The sequence below is a fragment of the Leishmania martiniquensis genome, chromosome 32 (assembly GCF_017916325.1).
Source record: "Leishmania martiniquensis isolate LSCM1 chromosome 32, whole genome shotgun sequence".
Classification (NCBI taxonomy): Eukaryota; Euglenozoa; class Kinetoplastea; order Trypanosomatida; family Trypanosomatidae; genus Leishmania; species Leishmania martiniquensis.
Window position 1 is genome coordinate 319587 of NC_090167.1, and position 17855 is coordinate 337441.

General features: G+C 58.4%; 5 protein-coding genes across 5 annotated transcripts; all 5 read left to right on the forward strand.

The window, feature by feature from the left end:
- Positions 1 to 2195: 2195 nt before the first annotated feature.
- On the forward strand, positions 2196 to 4322 carry LSCM1_01727 (uncharacterized protein; the record flags this gene model as incomplete). Its single annotated transcript, XM_067319327.1, has 1 exon — positions 2196 to 4322. The coding sequence occupies one exon, from the start codon at positions 2196 to 2198 to the stop codon at positions 4320 to 4322; it is 2127 nt and encodes a 708-aa protein (XP_067175876.1).
- A 994-nt stretch (positions 4323 to 5316) lies between these two features.
- On the forward strand, positions 5317 to 7023 carry LSCM1_01728 (uncharacterized protein; the record flags this gene model as incomplete). The annotated part of the gene is made up of 1 exon (XM_067319328.1): positions 5317 to 7023. One exon carries the CDS (start codon positions 5317 to 5319, stop codon positions 7021 to 7023), a length of 1707 nt encoding a protein of 568 aa, XP_067175877.1.
- Positions 7024 to 8306: 1283 nt separating this feature from the next.
- LSCM1_01729 (uncharacterized protein) lies at positions 8307 to 9806 on the forward strand (the record flags this gene model as incomplete). The annotated part of the gene is made up of 1 exon (XM_067319329.1): positions 8307 to 9806. The coding sequence occupies one exon, from the start codon at positions 8307 to 8309 to the stop codon at positions 9804 to 9806; it is 1500 nt and encodes a 499-aa protein (XP_067175878.1).
- A 2028-nt stretch (positions 9807 to 11834) lies between these two features.
- LSCM1_01730 (uncharacterized protein) lies at positions 11835 to 12374 on the forward strand (the record flags this gene model as incomplete). Its single annotated transcript, XM_067319330.1, has 1 exon — positions 11835 to 12374. One exon carries the CDS (start codon positions 11835 to 11837, stop codon positions 12372 to 12374), a length of 540 nt encoding a protein of 179 aa, XP_067175879.1.
- A 1560-nt stretch (positions 12375 to 13934) lies between these two features.
- On the forward strand, positions 13935 to 15149 carry LSCM1_01731 (uncharacterized protein; the record flags this gene model as incomplete). The annotated part of the gene is made up of 1 exon (XM_067319331.1): positions 13935 to 15149. The coding sequence occupies one exon, from the start codon at positions 13935 to 13937 to the stop codon at positions 15147 to 15149; it is 1215 nt and encodes a 404-aa protein (XP_067175880.1).
- Between the last annotated feature and the right edge of the window lie 2706 nt (positions 15150 to 17855).

Genomic DNA, 17855 nt, shown 5'->3' on the forward strand with positions numbered 1-17855 from the left:
GTCGTAAAGCCAACAAAAGCGGCAGATCCGCGCGGGGGATGATGAACTGCGGAGAATGGCTCCCGCAACCCTGTCCTTTCGAGAGTACCCTTACCCTTCCTCCCTTTCTCGAGCGTGGGTTAGTGGCGCCGGCGCGCACCACTCATTCACATGGTTTATCGTTTTCCCTACCCTCACAACCTCCGCGGCTGATAACCTTCTGAACTGAGGAGTGGTGGGGAAGGCTGAGCGTGCTGTTCGGTTGGTTTTCGTGAAGTTACGCCTCGCCTCGGTGCCCGGAAGCGATGTACGGCACGCGGCTCGGCCGCATGGCGCTACCGACGAGACCAAAGGGGCGCCACCGGGGCCGCAACGGAAATGCTTGCAGAGAATGACGGGGAACAGGACGACTGTGGTGTGGGACTATCGTAGCGCGTGCTACGTGCCCGAGAAAGGCAAAGTAAAGTAATGCATAGGATCACACGGGGTAATGCTGTATCGGGGCGAAATTCGGAGCGAAAAAAGAGAAGGATGATTGCCTGTAATTGTGTACGCCAATGCCCATATTCATGTTTGTGTGTGTGTGTGTGGCTGTGAGTAGACCCCTGCGCCACTCGCTAGAGATGAAGGGGCACAAGTGCTTCTCTGATCGGCAATCAGCGAGTTGATGGCGACTGATGTCGTGCGTGGGCAACCGTGCATGACCGAGGAGCCTTGGTAACCTTCTTTAAGCACGCTATGCAGTAGGTGTAAAGACACACGCACACGCGAACATTCGCGCGGTCATGCAGGCAAGCCGCGGCTCCCTGTTTTCTTCACGCACACATACAAGCATGAAAGCAGCCGATTTGGAAAGGAAATACAACAAAAAAAGAGAAGCAAAATTCGCGCGGCTTTGTGCAAGCTCTCAGAGAAGATGCGTACAGCCGTTGTGAAACTTCAGTTGTAAGAACCCCCATGATGGCACGGCGCGCAAGATGGTGAAGCACATCGCTCGAGCTAAGAAACACATCGAGAGAAAGGAGGAGGCAGCAAGCGATGACAAACGAAGCGTCCAAACGTACACTGGAAAAAGTGAAAGGCAAAATCTATGAGGAGCCGCGAAAACGTCAATGCTTCGTTTAACAGCGTCCCCCCTCCCCCGTTACATTGTCTCTTCATCCCCCTCTCTTTCCCCTGACTTGACTTCGCGTTCCGCACCTGCTGCGTGCGTGTTGGTCATGCCCCTCCCGCCACCTTCGTCATCTTCATTGGTGTGCCTCTGCTATTCTACGAAGAAGGACGACACCGAGGCAACAGGTGAAACGAAAAAAGAAATCATACAAGCGGCAGACAAAGACCTGACGGCCGCTCTGTTGCTTCTCGAGTGCTCCGCCACCCCCTCCTTTTCTAGACAGGATTTCCTTCCCCCTTTTTTGCCATTCCTCACTTGTTCGCTGGCGCCTTTTTTTTAGCCCGTTTCACATCTGCCGCGTGCTTTTGAGTTGAGCGAAGAAAAGAAGCGCAACACGCAAGCGACGCAAACGGCAACGCCAAAGAAAAGAAGAAGCTAAGCGGGCGACTGCACCAACGATCGGTGCGGCTCATCCCATTACACGAACGGAAAAAAGCCTAGGGGGGCGAGCGGCTCTCTCTCCCCCTCCTTTCCTTGTAATACACACACACACACATCTGACTTAAATCGGCACGGAAAGAGAAGAATTCATTTTATTAGCACACAGGCAACCGAAAAGTGCAGACGACATACCGCAACAAAGAAGAGATTGTTCATTGAGGTCGATATTCGGTACTCCGGAACATTTGAAGAGCAAAGGTGTCGTCGCGTAGCGCGCGTCGTTTTGTGTTTTTCTTTTCATGCCGTTATCGTCTTAACCTTTTTTTCCTCTTTGGTTACCTCGTTGTTTGCCGCTCACTGCCTTTCCGTCTTGTCGATGCGTGCTGCGTAACGCACCTTTCGCGTGAGTTGTGGGTGTTGACTGCCTACCGTCTCCTCTGGCTCGCCAGACGGCATCGCCTCCGCTAGGGAGTGGTGTTATTTCTTTTTTTCGTTCGCAGTGGCTTCCGTGCGTCTGTTGTCCCTTCCCGGAGTCCTTCCTCCCTCTCACTCCCTCTTCGTGTCTCTCTCTACGTGCCACACGAAATCACCCTCCTCCTCCTCTCTTGTATTTTTCCCTATCGGTGTTGACGACCCTTCAACCAGGGTCATTTATTGTACCATGTCTACTGTGATCCTCAGCAATCTCCCCATGGGGTGCATCGAGTCGGACATTCACCGAGCTTTGCTTATGTATGGCACCGCCGTGAACATTGAGATGAATACGCAAGCATCTCAGGCAACTGTGACGATGCGCACAAAGCAGGAGGCGCAGGCGCTCTTGAATCGCCGCTCGGTGAATGTTATCGGCACTTCGGTCCGCGTCGACGCTCAGGTACCGCAGCCACAGCCACAGCCGCCGCTGCCACGTCATCAAGTACCTCTGCAGCAGCAGATGATCGCCCCGCTACCCCAGCATCTGCAGCAGCAACCGATGGGGGTCTACGGGTATGTCTCTGGCAGTGGCGGGCAGCAGCAACAGGCCATCTACGGCACCGTGGCACCGCAGCCGTATCCCCAAAACGAACTCAACCATCAGCCGCTATCGCATCCGCTACAGCATTATGCGCAGCAGCAGCCATCATACCCAGCACAGTCTCAGCAGGCGACCTTGCAATCACAGCCACAAAGCACGGGCAGCTACGTTCCGAGCCCCTGCATCAGAGGTGGCGGCGGCCGCGCCATCATGCCGGCGCCTCCGCAGCCCACTCGGCGCCTTCGTGTGCTTGTGGAGGACTGTCGTTACCCGATCACCCGTGACGTGCTCATGCAAATGTTCAGCATGATTGCCCCGCCCATCAGTGTGTCGTGTGGCCCCTACGGACCAACCACCACCGGTGCGGTCGAGTTCGCTGACGCAGCGGCAGCGCAGCAGGCGATGGACCAATTCCACAACAACGCCATCTATCCGAACTGCTGCTACATCAAGCTCTATTTCGAGCCGGCGTCGGACCGATTCGACGCTGCGCAGCCGCCGCCGCACCAAACGCAACCGCACAGCGGAAGCAACAGTGGCTACGGCTACCAGACGCAAGGCCCCACAAACACCACCTCTTCATCGGCGCGCGCGAACCCCTACGAAGTGACGTCGAACACCCCCGCGCAACCCGATGCGTACGGCGCCAGATGGAGCGGCGATCACGGAAACCAAGGCTACAACGGCTCTGCCTCGTCGAGCGCCGCGCCACAGTCGCAGCCGGCGCCGCCCACTAACGATTCTCACAGCCGCGGCCGCGGCGGCTGTGGTACTGATCCTGATAATGAGCACGGTAGAGACGATGAGGTGCAGCACGGTGCTGCTCGTGAGGCTACTCGTGGCATGGCGCCTGGCCCGATGATCCGAGGCGGTCGGGGCGCTATCCGGGGTGGCATCGGCAATCGCGGCAGCGGCGGAGGCCTTGGCGCCACGACCGGCTTCACCCCCTACGAGACCTCAGGAGCCCCGCCAGCTCGCGGTGGCGTTTCTGGCGCTGGGCGGCATACGAGATCTGAGATGGACGGCTGCACCGTCATGGTAAGTGGGGTGAAGGAGTCGGTTCCTTTGTACGATCTATGGGTGCTGTTGGAGGTGTTCGGCAATGTGAACTCGTTGAAGCGGCAGTTTCGCTATCGCACAAACGTGGTGGCGCAGTTCCAGCACCCCGGTGACACGCTGACAGCAATTCAATACCTGCAACACTGCCCGTTTCGCGGCGGTGTGCTGCGGCTGAAGCGCTTCAATGGCTATCAAGAGCGAGAGACGGAATGGGAAACCAAGTCGGCGAAAGATCCAGCAACGCAAGCTGCCCTATTCACCACGGGCTATCACCACCGCACGGCGCCGCGTGCGCCGGTGAATGTGCGAGGCCGCGTGAACCCAGAGAAGAACCTGTACATCAGCAACCTAACAGAAGCCATCTCCGACGACGAAATGAAGGGGATCATGAAGGAAGCGGGCTTCGAGCCGGACGCGTACTTTCGCCGGGGCCCGACAGGAGCTATTGTCGCCTACAAGGACACGGAGACTGCTGTTGACGCACTCATCGCCATACACGCAATGGAGGTGCGTCAGCGCTTCCTCCGGGTAACCTTCTCACGCTTTCCACCAGGCCCACGGCCCTCGCGCGACGGTGCTGATAAGGGTAACGAAGATGACGATGGGGAAGCGGAGCAACGCGATGGGTCGGAGGAAACGCAACCGCCGCCACCAAAGGAAGAGGCGCCGGCGCCTCCAGAAGCTGCGGCGGCACCGGTGCCTCCGCAGCCATAGCCTGCGGAGGAAGAGACCGGCTGAAGTGCGGTGGCTTCGGCTGCAGCGAAGACTGCTCCGAAGGCCATAAAGGCAAAGATTGCGCATACGCAGAAGCTCTTCGCATATCTATTAAATGGGTACGCTTGCTGTATTTTTTTTCTTTGGTGTGCAAGCGTATGTGTGTATGTGTGCGTGTCTGCGCGTCCGGCTTGAGCGTTGCAAGAGCTGTGACGCGTGTGCATAAGAGGGATGGGGATGGTGTGCGAGAGGCAGACAAACGACATCTTCCGACGACGAGGGGAGCGTGCGCCCCCTCTACGACGAAGTGAGTGCTGCAGTGGCGGTCGTTGGTGTCACTGATGAGGACATTAGCTGTGTTTCTTATGGCCCTGCGACCATTGTGAAGAGGGGGGCTCATCACAAAGGACAGTTACTAGGCCAGCCGATGGCGGTGGTGGTGGGCTTGGCGGGATGGCTGAGGCGCAGGAAAAATAGCTCAGCGCAGCATCCACCAACTTGCTACCGCCGGGGATTGCATCGCCTCAGCGCGGCGGAAACGAGAAATGACAGAAAAGAGGGCCGCACAAACCGCCTCACCTCCTCTCTATCGCGCCCCTGCACTAGCGACTACCATGGGCCACTGAAGTGCACGAGACGTCTCCTCGCCCTCTGTGTGCAAAGCGGGCGCCGGAGCTACAGCGGCACCAACGGGCAAACTCGAGAGCGCTGTGCGTCTCCGTGTGCGTGAGCTGTAGAAAATGGTTCAGGCCTCCTTGCTTGCCCCAAGGCGGTTGTGCGGGCGCTGTCCGCGGAAGACTATGATCATTGCCGCAGAGCCGGTGGCGTCTTTGCCCAGGCATGCTCGTGTGTGATGGCCCAACTCCCTCTTTTTTTCGCTGCTTCTTTCCCCTTCCATCGTAACTCCTCTCACATTCTTCCCTGCGTGAGAGTGCACAAGGCACAACGCAGATAACTGGCGCTTCACCCAGCTGCCTTTCGGCTGCCCTTCCGAATGGATGTGGGGGGCTCGTTGGAGCAGGCGTGGGAGCCGTCAGCTCCTGGCGCCGGCGCTCTTCGGGCCACAGCCATCGCCCAGCTGTATTTCCGGATGACCAGTCATCATGCATTAACGATTTTGGTTGTGGACGCGCTGTGCCTCGTCTTCGGCGCCGACGGGGTAACGGTGCAGGAGCTGGTCAACTACCTGGGGATAACAGAGGACCGGGTGCGGTTCGGCCTCGAGGGCATTCCAGCGGGAATGCGGTGCACCGCGCGGCAGCTCGAGTCGGAAGAGCCACTTCTCGGGTCGTCAACAGACGCCATGGAGGACGATGGCGCGGCGCAATGTGACAGGCGCACTGGCACCGGAGAGGAAGGCTCCAAGGAGGCCCGATATTACCTGAACTACAAGCGGATGCTGCCGCTCGTGTACGCACACGTTACGCGTCTGCTGCTGTCTGCGTGTGTGAGCGACCTGCCGCCATGCCGTTACGTGGAGTCCGTAAAGCAGGCGCAGCTGGCGGCGTACCAGAAATCTGACACGAGCACCGCCCACACATTCTTCTCCAGTGGTCACGCACCGCACGCAGGAGAGGCGCAGGCAACCAGCAGCGGCGCCGGGCCTTCCGCCACAGGCATCGGCGATGGCTTTGACGTCTCTGAGGGCATGCGGCGCCTAAATGCAATTCGTGGTGTCCCCTGCATGGGCTGCTGTTGCTTCTTCCTTGCCGAAGAGTTTCGCGAGACTCTCACCCGCTGCCCGCAGTGTGGCAAGGACAGTCTGAGCCTCTGCCTTCATCTCATCCACGCGCACCTGCAGGCGCGCCTAGACGTGCAGCAGACACTGGCGACGCTGCTACCACCGGTGAAGCAAGTGTGGAAGCGCGTCACTGCAGGTGAAGGGTCACAGGCACTGAATGTTGCACAAGCATCGACGCCATCGGCGACAGAGGCGACCAAGGCGGCCGTGCAGCACACCGCTGCAGGCACAGGCTCTGCCGACACGTCCCCGAACTCATCGGCGAGATTTCTAATGGACTGCACGCTGGCTCGCGACCCGTTTCTGTTTCAGCAAGCTGCTGCGTTCATGTGGTTGTACAGCACACGATTTGCCTGCGTGAACGACGCGGCAAGCGTGGTGGATATACAGGAGATACTCACCGAGAGTGAGTATCAACACCGCCTCCGCTGCCGCGCATCGGTCGCGGATCAGTTTCGGTCGCACCACCGTCATGCTGCATCGGTGCACGTGCGTCTGATATCCCAGCGGGAAATCGACGCCGCGCGGCAGCAGGAAAGCCACCAGAAGCTGTTGAAGCGGAGAATGCTGCCGCCATGGCTGCGGCACACAACCGGACTCCATGAGCTCGGCGGCAATCACGTTTATGCGCACCCCCACAACGGTGCCGATTCGACGGAAGAGGCGGAGATGGACGTGGTGAAGGAGCCACGGGAGAGGGAGGGCGCACGCTCTCGAGAGACTAACAGTGAGCAACTCCCCGCTGTCGGAGCGATGCGGACGGCAGAGAGCAGCGTCGCCTGCCCCTCGATGACGGCGACGTTGGCGCAGAAGCGCCGGCGATCTACCTCGGATGCTGACGTGAAAGCAGAGCTGACACGTACCGCGTCCTTCATCGCGACTCACTATTTCAATGACGAGTTTGATGCGGTGCTCCTTCCCAAACGGCGGCGCGTACTTGAAAAGAAGGTGAAGTCATGAGAGGCGAGGCGCAACAGCGGCAGCGACACCGGACCAGATGAACAACAACAAAAAGGTCCGTCTGTCTGTGTCTCTGTGTGTGCTCATGCGTGCGCGCCTCTTTGCAGTGCTTGTCGGGTTCTTTCAGACGTAGCGCTTCTCTCATCTCGTCCCCCTTCCCCCATCCCCTGCCCTTCCACCCGGTCCTCTTTTTCCTTCTGACCGCGCAGTATGTGTCTGCCGTCTTGTGCCCCTTCCCTTTGTTAGCGCCGCCCCTCCTATTGGCGAATCGCCTGCGTTCGAGGTGCGTTGTCGTGTGAAATACTTGGCGTCTGGGCAAGCTCTTCTCCGGCTCGTTCTTACTGTCGAGCAGGCGGGGACGCCGGGGCAGAAAGCCATTGAGGCTTGTCACGCGGTTACCTTACTGCTGCGCAGCCGCGATGAGGATGTGCTTGCCGACATCGAGCCTCTTGGTGAGCTGCTCTCGCTGGACATCGACGAGGCCATGAGGAGACCGCGCGACGCAGTGTGCTGCACGCGTTGCGCTTTCGAGATCGCAATGGAGCTGAACTCGTAAGCTGCATGGCGGAACATGGACGCGCTCAACGAAGAAGAAAGCGAAATGGTGTACGCTTGTGTTCGTCTTTGCTCTCTGACGGGAACCCCAGCGCGCTTGTTTCAGTGTCCCCGCGGGTGTGCCGGGGCTCACGAGCAGTGAAAAGCTCACCACTGTGGTCAAACACTGCCTCAGGCGAGAAGGCATGCGCCATCTCGAAACGCCCATTTGTGTTTCTCCGATGCAGTGCACTCTTGACGGCCGGTATCGTCTCTCGGGTGCTGCACGTGATGGCTGCCCCAGTAGCGTGTGCTGCAGTTGCAAGTGGCGCGCTAGCGGAGATGGAAACGCGATCCGTTCTCATGCGAGGGCCCAAAGGCGAATGGGCAAGAAGGCGCTCGGGGCACTGACGCTTTTTTCAGGCATCCCGTTGCTGACACTTCACCGGGGCCTTTTTCTTCTCGCAGCACCTCTGCTCCCCTCGTCTCTGTAAAGCATTACCTGCTACCATTCGCTCTCTCCGCTTTCTCGACTACACGCACTCAACACGCTCGATTACAACGAAAAAGAGAGGAGAGGAGGGTAGCAACGCCCCGACGTGGACCTCCACAGGCACGCACTTGGCAACAGACACCTTAAAGGGGATTGCACCTACTACGCACCTTGTCTTCCACGTTGCCAACTACACACATATATATATAACATTTTTTTTTGCATCCTGCCCTCGCAGCGTTTTGTTTCTGAAATCATGGAGCAAGCCTTGATTGAGGCAGCCATTCTCAAGGCGCTATCGAGTGCCGAGCGAGTGCTCTCGACGGACGTGGCGGAGTCTCTTGGGACTGATCACCAGGATGTCGTGGGTGCCGGCAAGTCGCTGGAGGCGGATAATTACGTGAGCTCGGAAAGGCAGCAGAGGACGGTGCTGAAGCTCTCCAGTGAGGCGCAGGAGATCATCGAGCGGGGAAGCCCCGAGTTCTTGGTGTGGAGTCTGCTGAAGGATGGCAAGGTGAGCCAGGAGGATGTCGCGAGGAAATTCGGCAAGGAGGCGACGGGGGTGGCGCTGGCCAACGGCATCAAGTCGAAGATGTTCAAGACAGCAAAGGAGGCGGGGGGAGTCTTCCTGGAGCGCGTGCCTGGGAGCGACACGGTTGTCGACGCCGTTCGTGAGTCGCTGAAGCAGGCTGCCGCCGCGGCCGACCAGATAGATCTCAAGACGCTGGAGACTCTCAAGAAGCGCAAACTTGCTTCGATGGAAGCGAAGAAGGTCTTCGTCTACACAAAGGGCACCGCCTACGCTCCCACGCGCGCCCAGAAGGCAGTCGGCGACCTGACGCGCGAGATGCTTCTCGACGGCTCTTGGAAAGAGCGACAGTTCAAGGAGTACAACTTCTCTGCCCGAGGGGCGGAGGTGGGCGGCGGCGCCCTGCATCCGCTGCTGAAGGTGCGACAGGAGTTCCGCGAGATCCTCATGGAGCTCGGGTTCCAGGAAATGAATACGCAGCATTGGGCGGAGGTGTCGTTCTGGAACTTTGACTCGCTCCTCATTCCCCAGCAGCATCCGGCGCGGGATCTGCAAGACACTTTCTTCCTGTCAAAGCCAGAAACCTCGAAGGTCAGCGATTTGGCCTACGTGGAGCGCGTCAAGGCACAGCACGAGGAAAGCTTCCGTACGCCGTGGAAGCTGGAGGAGGCAAGCCGCAATGTGCTGCGCACCCACACGACCGGCTCTTCGGCCTTTGTGCTGAAAAATATCGCCAAACTTTCGAATCGCGGCGGAGACGGCAAGCCGCACTTCACCCCCGGGCGGTACTTTAGCATTGACCGCGTATTTCGAAACGAGGAGATGGATCGCACGCACCTGTGCGAGTTCCACCAGGTTGAGGGGTGCGTGATTGATCGAGACATTTCGCTTGCCAAGATGATGCACACCTTCGACTCTTTCTTCCGCCGCATCGGCGTGTCCCAGCTGCGTTTCAAGCCGGCCTTCAACCCGTACACAGAGCCCTCGATGGAGATCTTTGGCTTCCACACCGGCCTCAACAAGTGGATCGAGGTGGGCAACAGTGGCCTCTTCCGGCCAGAGCTTCTACGCCCGATGGGCTTCGACGACGACGTGGCAGTGATGGCCTGGGGCCTTTCACTAGAGCGGCCGACAATGATTAAGTACGGTATCAACAACATCCACGAGCTCTTTGGCCATCGCGTTGACATCCGCTTCATCAGGCGCGCCGCCATCGCACGCTATTAGAGGTACCCGAGCATGCTGAGAGGGGGCGGGTGAGGGCGATTTTTCTTCTACCTCTCTTCCGGTGCTGAGGGCGCATCGAGTAAGCAGAATGTTGAGGTGAGGGGGCTACCCCTTTCAGTTCGGCACTAGAGGAAATTCCCCCGGTGCCCATCTAACTTGCTTTCTGCGCTCTGAGGTGCCGGGCGCCCTCCCTTGGTCCCATCCTGTGCTTGCGCGGAGGCTCAAGCAGGTGAGCAGTAGTGGGTTGGAGTCACGATGCACCAAGCTCCGCGCTTGTGTGTGCAATGCCAGTGTGCGCGTACCCTCGCTCACGTTCTCATGGTGCCGACACGCAGAGGCGTCTTTGATGCCCAAGCCATACCCCGCTCTGCTGTCTTTCAATTCGCCCCCTGAACTGGGCCGCCGGCGCGCACCGCCGTATATTCAGAGGTGCGTGCAGTATCTCTAGTTTTTTTCTCGCGGCTGTCGTGTTTCGTGTGCTCAGTGTCAGCCACCTTTGTGTTGGTGTGTGTGTGTGTCTGTGCTTGTCGTTATGGCGGCGTTCTGCCTGGGAAAGGGTCCGGAGCGGCAACACGACGATCACGGACAGCACCCCATCGCCCCCACCCCTCCCCCTACGCTACCGGCATGTGGAAGAGAATCGACGAGCACACACAGGAATGGGTGCTTTATGCGACTTGTGCCTGCACTTCCTTCTCTTTTGTGAAGTTGCTCTCCTTTCTCTCTCTTCCACTCGAAGTCGCCTGGCGCGTGTGAGATGGATAGCGGACGAATCTGGGATGAGGCAGAGCGTGCGGGGGACTCTGTGTGCGCCTGTTTGTCGCGAGCGGGTTGGGTGGGGGAACGTGACATGTGCCGTTAGGCGCTCTCTAACGCTTGTTAAAAAATGCTCAGCGCCTTTTTGCCATCATTGTCGCCGTAGCTGCCCTTGCGGTGGTGCCCAGAATGAAGCTCACTCGCAGGCCCTTCCGCTTAGAAGCATGCCTTTGCCCTTAAATGCACGTGCGGACGCCGCTTTCCGTGAGTGGAGTGAGGGCGGTGGGCGCTACGCGTCACGACGATCATGCTCACGCCGGTGCGCGCGCCTGTTGCATCTGCCGGGCACTCGATACCGCTGTCTTCCTCTTCCTCTGAGGAGGGAAGGGGGGAGGATGGGTGGCGTGACGCTTTTGCCGTTGCTAAAATTCGCTGCCTCGACGTACCCTCAATGAACGACAGAATCAAAGAGGAGGGGACGTGGTGAGGACAGTGAAACACAGAGCCTATACGACTGGATTCACTAAAGGAATTTTGGATGCACGTCGACTGTTTGGTACGGAGTAGCGGTGACGGGAGCGCGGAGGCGCAGCTCGCGTGTTTGTATGTGTGTGTGTGTGAAGGAGGGGGAGGAAGGGAGGGGCGAGGGGGTGACAAACTGTGGCGACTAGGAGCAGAAACGCATCCAGTAACGGACAGTCCCATATGAAGCGATACAAATATATATATATATATGTATACATCTTTGCAACTTGGCTAGGGCCGCTCGCCTCGTCCTAGCCAGCGCCAATTTTTTTTTCCCCTGCTTGCTTCTCCTCACCAGCGTAGTGGCGCGTTCTGGGTCGTGCAGGCGCTCATATTACATGGACCGCTCCTACTCGTAGGGCAGAGTGTCCACGAGGGCGTCGGCTGCCGCTTTCTCCCTTCCACTCTCGCTTCTCTGGACTGCTCCTGATGCACTCGCTCTTCGCTGTCTCTCATTTTCTGCTCTTTCTCACACACCTCGTCTCCTTGCCCGCTTTTGATCTCCTGCACCTCAAATCTACTCGCGTGCACATCGGCGGTCGGCATCCCCTCCTCTGCCCTCGCCCTCACCAAACCCATTACGGACGCCTGTTTCGTATCATCGTCCTCTGCGGACGGCCCTCTCAACCCACGCACACCTACGCGCGCGTGGCTACGTTGGCGTCTCCCCGTTGCCCCCTCCATAACTACCACGGCTTCTGTCAGCTCTTGAGAAGTGAGGACAAACCGTCGTGCGTCTCAGCGAAAATGGTCAAGCCGCACCTGCGCCACTACCAGGTCGTGGGTCGCGAGGCCCCCTCGGAGAAGAACCCCGAGCCGACCGTGTACAAGTTTGAGGTGTTCGCCCCAAACTTCGTTGTCGCTAAGAGCCGCTTCTGGCGCATGATGAGGATTAAGAACAAGGTCAAGGCCACCCATGGCGATGTGCTCTCCTGCAAGGTCGTCAAGGACGCGAAGCTGGCGGCGCGCAACTACCTGGTCGATATCGCGTACTACAGCCAGCGCTGCGGCTACACGCGCATGGTCAAGGAGTTCCGCGACGTCTCCAAGACTGGCGCCGTGAGCCAGGCCTACCATGATCTTGCATCCCGTCACCGTGCTCGCTACCACAACATTGAAGTGCTGTGCGTGAAGAGCATCCCGGACCACGAGGTGAAACGCCTGAGCATTGCCCAGTACCACGCCCCGAACCTGTCCTTCCCGCTCCTTCAGCGCCGCACCAAGGCAGCCCGCAAGGACCGCGCGATCTTTGTCAAGAAGAACACGAAGCGCGCTGTGGTGGCGTAAGGGTGAGGCTAGGCTTCTGTTTTTTTGTGGCCAGCGCTCACGTCGGCATCGGCGCAGGATCAGGGCGTCTGTGCGGGCGGAGTGTGTGCAAGCGGGTCCGCGCTTATCAAGGTGTGCACGCTGCTATCGCTTTCGCTCCCCCTCTTACTCTGTCGTGCGGCGGTGACTGTTGTGCCCTCTTCTCTCACTCGATCTCCTCGTCTTTTCTCCCTCTGTTTTCGCCGTCATTTCCCTTCCGCAGTACAAACAAAAAGAAATGAGCTTTTGCCCAGCAAAAAAAAACGGCAACCCCGGCTGCAGACGGAGCGACGGGAGTAGTGAGCACCGGCTTGTGTCATGCCGCTCCACCCATTGTACGGTGGCACCTGTGCCGCTTCCCCCTTCCCCCCGCACCCATACCCATTCTGTATGGGCGGTGAGTGCATGTCGCACACGTGCCGCGGAGATGGGTCCGTGCCCCACGGCGGTAGATTTTGGGGACGGCGGCGAAGGGTACCGAAGGAGTTTCGTGTAGCAGTGCTCTCATATCCCGATCACGCGCTGTGTGCTGCACAGCGTGCACCGCAGACGCCCTCACCTCCGTCAAGGACTGCTTTCTCTCCTCGTTGGTAAATGTTTTGAAATTTCCCCATGGGGAAGTGCGAAGCATTGAAAGGAAACAAAAGCGCCAACGGAAGCGTGCCTGAGGGAGGGAGGGAGTGGGGGACGGATGGACTGCAAGACGCCTGCACATGTAGACCTACGCTCACGAAGAAGGGTATATATGTGGGCGCTTGCAATGCGTGTCTTCGTTCCACACTCGGCTCGGTGTCGCGCGCAACTTTTACCGTTTCCTATTCTTGTATATCCCTCCCTACCTCACCAATCTCCCTTCTCACACGCGCACACCGAATGCTACCCCCGCGTGCACGCAACCATGGTGACTGGTGTGGGGTCTCCCCTTTTTTTGTTTTGAGCATTCTACTCTGCCTCCACTTGGGTGCCTTTACCCGCATCCCATGCGCCTTTATATACGTACACACACACACACCTGTATATACACATATATATATATGTGTGTGTTAGTGCTCATTTTTCTTTTTACCCGCTGGATTCGTGAGGGGTGCCTAGGCAACCACACAAGCACACATACGCGTAAACTCTCTCTCTACATATATACATGTGTATGTATGCATGTATGTGTGTACGCCCTGCCCGAAAACCTATCTCGCTCTCGCTTTGGCCTGCCGTCATCCCTGCATTGTCAAAGAGTCTCAGCGGTGTGCATGGCCATCGATCTCGCTCTCTCTTTCACCTCTCCGTTGCTCCTGTACCTCACGCAGCTTGTACTGTAGAATTGCCAAGGTGCCACCTATTGGAAGTCCCCTGCCGCTCAGCGTTTGCAGTCCCCGTCCTTTTCGCTTAGCGCACGCGTGCAGCGGGAGCGGCAAGGGCTCGCTTCTGCGTGTGCCTCCTGTGTCGTCGCTGTTTCGAGGCGCTTTTCAGTGGGGTGTGGCGCAGACACATTCATCGCAAACGCATAGTGATACGGCACTTACACATTTCACTCGCTCCGCCACCATGTCCGCCGCGCCTTCTTCTTCGGCGGAACCGTCGCCTGCCACCACACCAACCACGAAGGTGCCACCTGGCAAAAATTGGCTGAACGCCGACGAGCCCGATGATGAGTACCCACTGTTCTGCATCGAGACGATCCCGCCAAAAAAACCAGGCACTGCTCGTATCTGGGTGGACGGCTGCTTCGACATGCTTCACTTTGGGCACGCAAATGCACTGCGGCAAGCGCGCCGACTCGGCGCCGAGCTCTTTGTCGGGTGCCACAGCGATGAGGAGGTGATGCGCTTCAAGGGACCACCAATCATGCACGCCGAGGAGCGTTATGAGGCACTGCGGGCGTGCAAATGGGTCGACTACGTCGTGGAGAATTATCCTTATTGCACGAGGCTCAAGGACGTGGAGCGGTTCGAGATCGACTACGTGGTCCATGGCGACGACATCTCCGTTGACTTGGATGGCCGCAACTCGTATCAGGAGATCATCGATGCCGGCAAGTTCAAAGTGGTGAAGCGCACAGAGGGCATCTCAACGACGGATCTGGTCGGGCGAATGCTTCTGTGCACCAAGAACCACATGCTGAAGTCCGTGGACGAGGTGCAGCTGGAGAACGGCCTGTTCGAGCACAGCCCCAGCATGCACTACCTGACCACCTCCCGCAAGATTGTGCAGTTTAGCAACAACACGAGCCCCAAGCCAGGCGACCGCATCGTTTACGTGGACGGCAGCTTCGATCTTTTTCACATTGGCCACATCCGCGTTTTGCAGAAGGCGCGCGAGCTGGGCGACTACGTCATTGCGGGCGTGTACGAGGATCAGGCGGTGAATGAGCAGAAGGGCAAGAACTACCCTATCATGAACCTTAACGAGCGTGTGCTTGGCGTGTTGTCCTGCCGCTACGTTGACGAGGTGGTGATGGGGGTCCCTTTCGACGTCAGCAAGGAGGTGATCGACAGCCTCCACATTGACGTGGTGGTAGGCGGAAAGTTCTCGGATATCGCCGTGGAGGAAGGCGGGAGCGCGGCGTACAAGGTGCCCAAGGCGATGGGCATCTTCCGCGAAGTGGACTCCGGCTGCACCCTCTCGACCGATTCCCTTATCGACCGCGTCGTCGCCAACCGTCTCGCCTTTTTAAAGCGCCAGGCTAAAAAGCGCTTAAAGGACAAGAAGAGTCAGGAGAGCAAGCCGGAGGAGTACCGAAATGTGCAGGAGGTGAACTAGCGTGGCGCTTGGGAGCATCGGCGCAGCAAAGGAGGAGGGGTAGAGGGAAGAAGGTAAGGGGAAAACATGGGGACGGGGGTGATGAAGAAGGATGCATGGGGGAGCAGGAGAGGGAGGGGGCCAGAGGAAACGAAGGGGGACGTGTGGGCCAGACCCCCTCCTCCTTTGTGTCGACTACGGGAATCCTTTTTTGTCCTGGTAGTGCTTTGGCGTGTGCTTGTGTGGATCACGGTCACCCTTCCACCTCTCTGATCCTTCGCGGAGCTTCTCGTCGCGCTTCTGTGCGTCGAACCCCGCGTGCCACCTCCTGCCCTGCGGTGCTTTGGCGCGATCCTCATTGCCCCCAATGAGCGTTCGCTCGCGACGACATCACACTGCCTTTCTCTCTCTCTTTTTTCATGGCTGCACATTCACCTCGCGTTCGCTGGACATGCCTTTCTTTTTCGATCAGCATGCCCCCGGGGGTGGCCACCAACGTGACTATCAGTGCCTCATAGCGACGAAACAGCCGATGCAGTTCGAACGAGGCACACGCGCACGGTTTTGCCTCTCTCGCGCTTTCTTTAGTTGCTGTTGCTATGTAAGGTAAGCTAAAACCCCCTTACCCGAAAGTCGCGCATCGCCTCTGAGGACGCACCCACCGAACGTTGCGCTCCTCCCGAGAAACGGAGGTGCAGAGACGCATCTGATCTATTCATTTGTGAAAGGGATCTGCGGATGCCGTCAGTGCCGCTGGCGACTTCGCGTTTTCACCCACCGTCGAGCATCCGTCTTCTGCTGGGTGGCGATGGCGCTGCTCAGTAAAAGGTGTTGACGCGTTCAGCAGAGAGCTCATTCGCCGCCTGTGGCGTCGATGCACGGTAGACGGACTGTCTTCCTCCCTCCCTCGGCTAGACTCCTGCCAGTTTCACGTGTGCGCGCCGGTCAATACCCGCCCACGCCACCTCCTGCTGGCGCTTTCTTTGAAGGTGTGTCCGTTCTTCAACGCCCTCTCCTTCTTCCCCCTCCTCTTGTCTCGGCTTGTCACGATTCTACACGGACGCGTGGCAATGCAAGGTCGACACGAAGTCCTTAATGCCCGTCTCGGCTGCCACTGAACGTCCTCATCCGGCAATCGGCACCTACGGAAAGGCAGCAACAAGACGGGCGAAAAAAAAACAACAACAGACATTTGAACTCTCGACACAACTGCTTCGGCGTGTGTTCACGTATTTGCTATCCCCTCCCTTCCCGTCCTTGCAACCCCCCCTTCCCCACACCCACACGCAGCTCAGGGAGCTCCTACCTGCCCTTCAAGCGCGACCCTCGCCAGCGTAAACCTGGCATCCGGCCCTTTACCGAGGAGCGACGCTGATGTGGCTACCACTCCTATGTGAAGCCACTGCTGGAACAGACCGCCTGGGAGCGCCCTCAGCGCAAATACGGGGGCTTGAACAGCGTGAACATGCTACAAAGCGAGCGGGCGCCCTAACCGTCAAAGGTGTGTTTGAGAGGCAAGCAGCACTCCCTCCGTGTACGGCCACAGCTGCCCCCGACCAGGAACTCCTACTTGTCAGAGCAGCTGGGCAGCGCGACTGATTGTGCCTGCACCAAGAAGCAGCAGAAGATAGCTGGATACCTTGCCGATGAACACATGCACGTCGCTTGGCTGGAGATGAAGTGAGATAGCTGAAGCTCTGGCGGACCGCAGGGGCCATTCCTCCGGACGAAGAAGACGTTCAAGGCGGGACCCCATTTGCCCACAGTACTCACCCGCAACGTTTGGCTGCATAATCGGGGGTGTGCACTGGAGCCGCCAGCCTCGGGCGAAGGAGTTGACGCTGGTGCCGTGCAACAACCTGGTGAAGGGCAGGGCAATGGTGGTGAAATGAAGGCGATGCTGGACTACGCCCACGTTCGCTCTTCAATCACTAGGAAGGGCATCGGACATCACACGAGCTTCCCAGGCAACTCAGGCGACGGCATCAGTGCAAGAATGCCGATCGTTATGCACACGACCCTGAGTGATCCGGGTGAGATTGATGAGTTGTAACCTGTGGTTGGCGAGGGCTTCAGTCAGGGGGCGCTACAGAACAAGTTCCGCGCTCGCCCTCGGTGAGGTGGGGCGTCGGCCAGTGGCCCTTCTGGGGGCGTGCGACTGGCTTTGCGAAGAGGGAGGAGTGCACTCGCCTATTCTTGCATCGAATGCTGACCCTTTTCTTATTCTGGCTGATCCGTGCGGTGCCAGCAGCACTGAAGGCTTCTGGCATGTGTTCTCTGCCTGAGGGTACGGCGCACAGTGACCTTCTGCCGACGCTGGCGTCGCTGATAGGCAATGCTATGTACGAGAGCAGGATACTGTCTCCTGCTCATGAAGCCTGCAACAATGGAGCAGCTGCTCGCCGCTGCTGACGACAGCCGCGAAAAAGGAGCTGCCGCTCTGGGCGAACGGCAGCGATGTGGCCCCGAAGAACCCAGGCCAGCTCCGCGACTTCGCCTTCGATCCGGCCCACTTCAAGGACTCGGAGTGCAGTCAATGCAACAGCCATTGCTTTCCATCGATCGAGCCCCAAGTTTCGTGCCTCGTGCGAGAAGCTGATCGCAAAGGGGTGTGTGGTGCCCACTGGCCAGGCTCGCTCCATTGCCTTTCACGGTCGTTTCTACCACGATGTGCACACTGCGCCCTCCGCCGGCCAGCAGGTCCAGGCGCGCAGCAATCAGACATCT